We start from the raw sequence: 5,073 nt of genomic DNA on the forward strand, positions 1-5,073 counted from the left end.
TGTAACTGAATCATTTTTCTGTACAGCAGAAATTAACACAACGTCCGTAAATCAACTATACTTCAATAAAACTTAAAAAACTCAAAGAGAAAAATAAATAAAAGCCATCATAAAATTATTGTTTTGAAAAAGAGTGAGCAAGAGTTGGAAATTTGAGGAGAGGACTGGAGGTATGAACTGTTTAGCTGGAGAGAGGAGAGTGAATTGAACAAGGAAATGGAGAAGGAGTGCCAGGGATTAGGGAGCCCCTCTTTGTGGGTCAGGAGTATGGTTTGCAAATATTTCCCCCCAATCTATAGCTTGTCTGTTCATCCTTTTAATAGGTTTTTCTTACAGCAGCAGTTTTTAATTCCAGTGAAGTCCAACTTGCTAATTGTTCTAGTTATGAAGCCTCCTTAGTTTCCTCCTAGGGTCAAGCTTAAGAAATTTTTGCTAAGCCCTAAATCCTGAAGACTTTCTCCTACTTTTCCCTAAAACTTTTAGTTTTACATTTTGCAATTCTGTCTGTGATTTGTTTTGAGTTAATTTAAAAAATTTTTATTTATATTTTTGGTTGCACTGGGTCTTCATCGACGCTTGTGGGCTTTCTCTAGTTGCGGTGAGTGGGGGGCAACTCTTCACTGTGGTGCATGGGCTTCTCTTGTGGAGCAGAGGCTCGAGGTGCCCAGGTTTCAGTAACTGCAGCTTCAGTAGTTGCAGCACACGGGTTTCAGTAGTTCTGACACTCGGGCTCAGTACTTGTGGCCCTAGAGCTCCCAGGCTCAGTACTTGTGGTGCCCGGGCTTAGTTGCTCCATGGCATGTGGAATCTTCCTGGACCAGGGATGGAACCTGGGTCCCCTGCATTGGCAGCCAGATTCGTATCCACTGTACCACCAGGAAAGTCTCATTTTGAGGTTTTTTTTGTATGATGTGTGAGACAGCTCAAAGTTCATTTCTTGGTCTGTGCACCAGCACCAATTGTTGAAAAGACGCAATTTCCTTTCCTTCGCTGAATTGTTTTTGTATATTTGTAAAAAATCAGCCCAGTATCTTTGTCTTGGGTCTATTTTTGTATTCTCTATTTTGTTCCATTGATCTATGTGTCTATCCCTTTGGCAATAACACAAGGTATTGATTTAGAACCTTACTATCAGGTAGGGTGATTTCTCCCAATTTACTATTCTTTTTTAAGATTGTGTTAGCTATTCTAGGGCTCGTGTACTTCTAGATAAACTTTAGAATAAGCTTGTCTATGTCTGCAAGCAAAAATCTTAGTGAGATTTTGATCAAATGATAGAAATTGCATTAAACCTATAGAGCAGTTTGGGGAGAATTGACATCTTCATTATGTTGAGTCTTCCCATCTTTGAACACGGTATCCCCCTACCCCCTCAAGTATTTAGATTTTCTTTGATTTCTTTCATCAGCATTTCATCATATTAATGGGATGTAGGTGGGGCAGATATAAGTGTCTGTCTGATGACCTGAACTGGAAGTCTGGTGTCAATTTTTTTTTTTTTTTTTTTACAAGGCCGGCACCAGAGTTCTAGGACTTTTAATTTGTCCCAAAATTGCTGAAGCAAAAATCATGATAAAACATTCGGCTTTCCTTTACACCCCCCAACGCAAAAAAAAAAAAAAAACCAACAACAACTCGTAGGAAAAAAATGGTTTTGTACATGGGAAGAAACAATATAAATTCAAAACTTACAGATAAGGGTTAGCTCTATCACTCATCTCTTTAAAAAGTTTATACGAATATCCAGTCAACACCAACAGGGTTATCTCCCTTGAAATGTTATCTATACGGATTTCCAAGTAGACCACAGGGCTGTATACTGTCTTGGAATGTCCTCAGAAGGCTCTGCCATTGATCAGGTAACAGAGTAAAAACCCCAGAGTCCTTTCTTTCAAATGGAAGAGGGAGAGACAGGGATAGAAGAAACTATTCAAACTTCGTCTTCTTTCCTTGTGGCTTGTGGTCTCCTCCTCCTCCTCTGCCTCCTCGGAAGCCTCCTCGCCCTCCAAAGCCTCCCCGGCCTCTGCCACCATATCCACCTCGGCCACCTCTGCCACCACTTCGGCCTCCAAAGCCACCTCTGCCTCCTCCTCGACCACCAAAGCCACCTTCACCCTTAGGTTTGGCCCAGTCTAAAGCGACTTTGTTTCCATCGATTTCACCATCTTCCATGGCCTCCTTGGCAGCTTTGGCATCTTCCTCACTATTGAAGTCTACAAAACCAAACCCTTTGGAGGATCCAGTCTCCAGGTCAGTGACTATCCTTGCTCGAATAGAGCCATCAAACGACTCCTTTAACGTCTCTTCTGTGGTATCCTCAGAGAGACCTTTGACAAACAGAGTTTTGGATGGCTGGCTTCTTGTATTAGGTGATCCCCTGGGTCCTTGCAACTCCAGTCTGATGGCTCTGCCCTCAATTTCCCTTTTATTACATGAATTTAAAGCTTCTTTAGCATCTTCAAATGAAGCAAATTCTATAAATGCATACCCTTTAGATTTGCCATTTTGGTTCTGGGGCACCTTGATATGAGTTGCCTTCTCAAAAACTTCCTGAAGAGTTTCTTCCGTTGCACTATAGGAGAGGTTGCTTAAAACCAGGGTTTTTGATTCACCACTCCAAGTGCTATTCTTTCCCCCTCTATGGTCTTGACTTTGACCTTTCTCTCCGGTGTAGTACAGAGAAATGGATCGCCCATCTATCTCTGTTCCCTGCTTTTCTTCCAAGGTTTTTTCTGCATCAGCTTCTGTCTTAAATTCAATATAAGCAATCCCTTTACTCTTTCCATCCTTGCTGACTAATCTGATCTCCACAGCATCTTCAAACACTTCTTTTAATTCATCCTGAGTAACTTTGTAAGGCAGATTTTTAGCCAAAAGTGTTCTTGCATCTCGATCTTTCTTACTGTCTTTTCCCTTTGGTTTTTCTAGTTTAATTTCATTGCCAAAGACTTTTAAACCAGTGAGTTCCAAGGCTTTTTCCAGGTCTTCGGCAGATTCAAAATCCACATAGCCAAACTTCCTAGACACACCAATTCTGACATCAACAACAGCAAGATCATTTTTAGCAAAAAGATCACTGATACCCGTTTTCAATTCAGGAGCAGATTTATTGAAGTTCAGGTTTCCAACAAAGAGATAGAAAGATGTAGTTGGTTCTGTGCCTTCCACTTTTTGTTTCTTGGCTTCAGGAGCTGCTTTTTGTTTGGCCATTTCCTTCTTTCGTTTTCCAGGTGCCTCTTTGACAGGCTCTTCTTCCTCTTCCTCCTCTTCTTCCTCCTCCTCATCCTCCTCTTCCTCCTCATCGTCATCCTCCTCTTCATCATCGTCATCCTCTTCCTCCTCCTCTTCATCATCATCATCCTCTTCATCTTCATCTTCAGCAGCGCTCTTGGCCTTCACAGGAACAGCTTTTACTGGAGCTTTCTTTCCTTTGGCTGGTACAATCTCCATAGGTTCTTCTTCAGAGTCATCTTCGTCCTCCTCATCCTCCTCATCCTCCTCCTTATCATCATCCTCATCCTCGTCATCCTCATCATCTGTGGCAGGAGCACCACCAAAAGCAGCAGCTGCCTTCCTCACTGCTGGTTCATCCTCCTCTTCATCTTCGTCGTCTTCCTCTTCACTGTCATCTTCATCTTCTTCATCACTGTCTTCCTTTTTGGCATTCTTGCGGTTCTTTGCTCCCTTGCCTGAGGCAGCTGCTCCCTTCTTACCAGAGGTTGCTACCAATGCTTTGCCTGGGGTGGCTCCCTTTTTGCCAGGTGTTACCACAGCTTTGGCAGGTGTAACTGTCTTCTTGGCTGGCATAGCTGCTGCCTTTTTGCCAGGGGTGACAACTGCTTTCTTTGCCGGTGTGGCAACTGCAACCTTTTTTGTCGGGGAAACCATCATCTTCTTTGCTGGAGTCGTGGTAGCCTTCTTGCCTTTTTTCTGAGGGATAACAACCTCTTCTCCACTGCTCTCATCGTCTTCATCTTCTGACATTTCCTCATCTTCACTATCTTCTTCTACCTCCTTTGGGGGAGGAGCCATTTTCTTGGAGTCACCTTGATTTTTACCGGCCTTTGCGAGCTTTACCATGATGGCGGCTTATAACGGCGGAGTGTGTGGCGAGCGAGCGGCGCAGACGAGCCCAGAGGAACCTAAGCACCGTGATGGCGGCCGCTAACCCCTGAGCGCGTACGCTTGGCTGCCAGCTAGCGCTCGAGACTCTGGTGTCAATTTTTAAGTCTGATTACGAAAACATTGGTGAAGACCTTGGACAACTTTCACGAAGAAGTTCAGACTGGATTGTTCTAGAGTCACTCATTTTCACTGACACTTCTCTGCGTGCTCTTCTATTCCATTCTGGGGTGACACCTCCTTCTAGCCAGCTCCTTGGGTTATGAGTTGCTTAGAGTTCACTACAGAGTCTTTGCCATTTGGGTTGCTATGGAGACTCCCCTTCCTTCCAGCGTGTTCTGCACCTCTGCTCTTGTTTACTGATTCTTGGGGGTAATCACTTCTTTCCACATGTTGGCCTCACAGCTTCCTAATGCTGGTGTACGATTCAGGGATAGTACATTCACAATATTGTGCAACATCACCACCATCTAGTTACTGGATATTTTTATTACCCCAAAAGAAAACCCCCAAACCATTTAAGCATTCACTCTCTGCTTCCCCTTTCCCTCAGCTCCTGGTAGTCACTAATATGCTGTCTGTCTCTATAGATTTGCCTTTTATAATTATTTCATACAAGTGGATCACACAATATGTGACCATTTTGTGTCTGGCTTCTTTCATTTAGCATATTTTCTTGGCACATGCATATTGTAGTAGGGCTTCCCAGGTGGCTCAGTGGTAAACAATCCATCTGCCATTGCAGGAGACACAAGAGATGTGGGTTCGATCCCTGGGTTGGGAAGATCTCCTGTACAAGGAAATGACAACCCGCTCTAGTATTCTTGCCTGGGAAATCCCATGGACAGAGGAGCCTGGTAGGCTACAGTCCATGGGGTTGCAAAGAGTCGGACACGACAGAGCATACACACACGCATGCATGCATGTTGTAGTAGGTATCAGTACTTCATT

General features: G+C 43.7%; 1 protein-coding gene across 4 annotated transcripts; it reads right to left on the minus strand.

Moving 5' to 3' along the window:
• Window positions 1-1,638: 1,638 nt before the first annotated feature.
• On the minus strand, window positions 1,639-4,159 carry LOC122674671 (nucleolin-like). 4 transcript variants are annotated; one of them, XM_043873190.1, is made up of 2 exons: window positions 2,109-4,153; window positions 1,639-2,078 (listed from the first exon to the last, which is right to left on the minus strand). In XM_043873190.1, the coding sequence occupies exons 1-2, from the start codon at window positions 4,078-4,080 to the stop codon at window positions 1,927-1,929; spliced, it is 2,124 nt and encodes a 707-aa protein (XP_043729125.1). In that variant the 5' UTR covers window positions 4,081-4,153; the 3' UTR covers window positions 1,639-1,926. The 4 variants fall into 4 exon arrangements, with proteins under 4 accessions (XP_043729125.1, XP_043729126.1, XP_043729124.1 ...); XM_043873191.1 differs by having other exon boundaries at window positions 1,639-2,066; window positions 2,097-4,153; XM_043873189.1 differs by having other exon boundaries at window positions 1,639-2,048; window positions 2,079-4,153.
• Between the last annotated feature and the right edge of the window lie 914 nt (window positions 4,160-5,073).

The sequence above is a fragment of the Cervus elaphus genome, chromosome 18 (genome assembly GCF_910594005.1).
Source record: "Cervus elaphus chromosome 18, mCerEla1.1, whole genome shotgun sequence".
Taxonomy (NCBI): Eukaryota; Metazoa; Chordata; class Mammalia; order Artiodactyla; family Cervidae; genus Cervus; species Cervus elaphus.

Bases quoted from the DNA above. Each gene is read 5' to 3' on its own strand.
- LOC122674671 (XM_043873188.1), bottom strand. From the start codon at position 4,080: ATGGTAAAGCTCGCAAAGGCCGGTAAAAATCAAGGTGACTCCAAGAAA.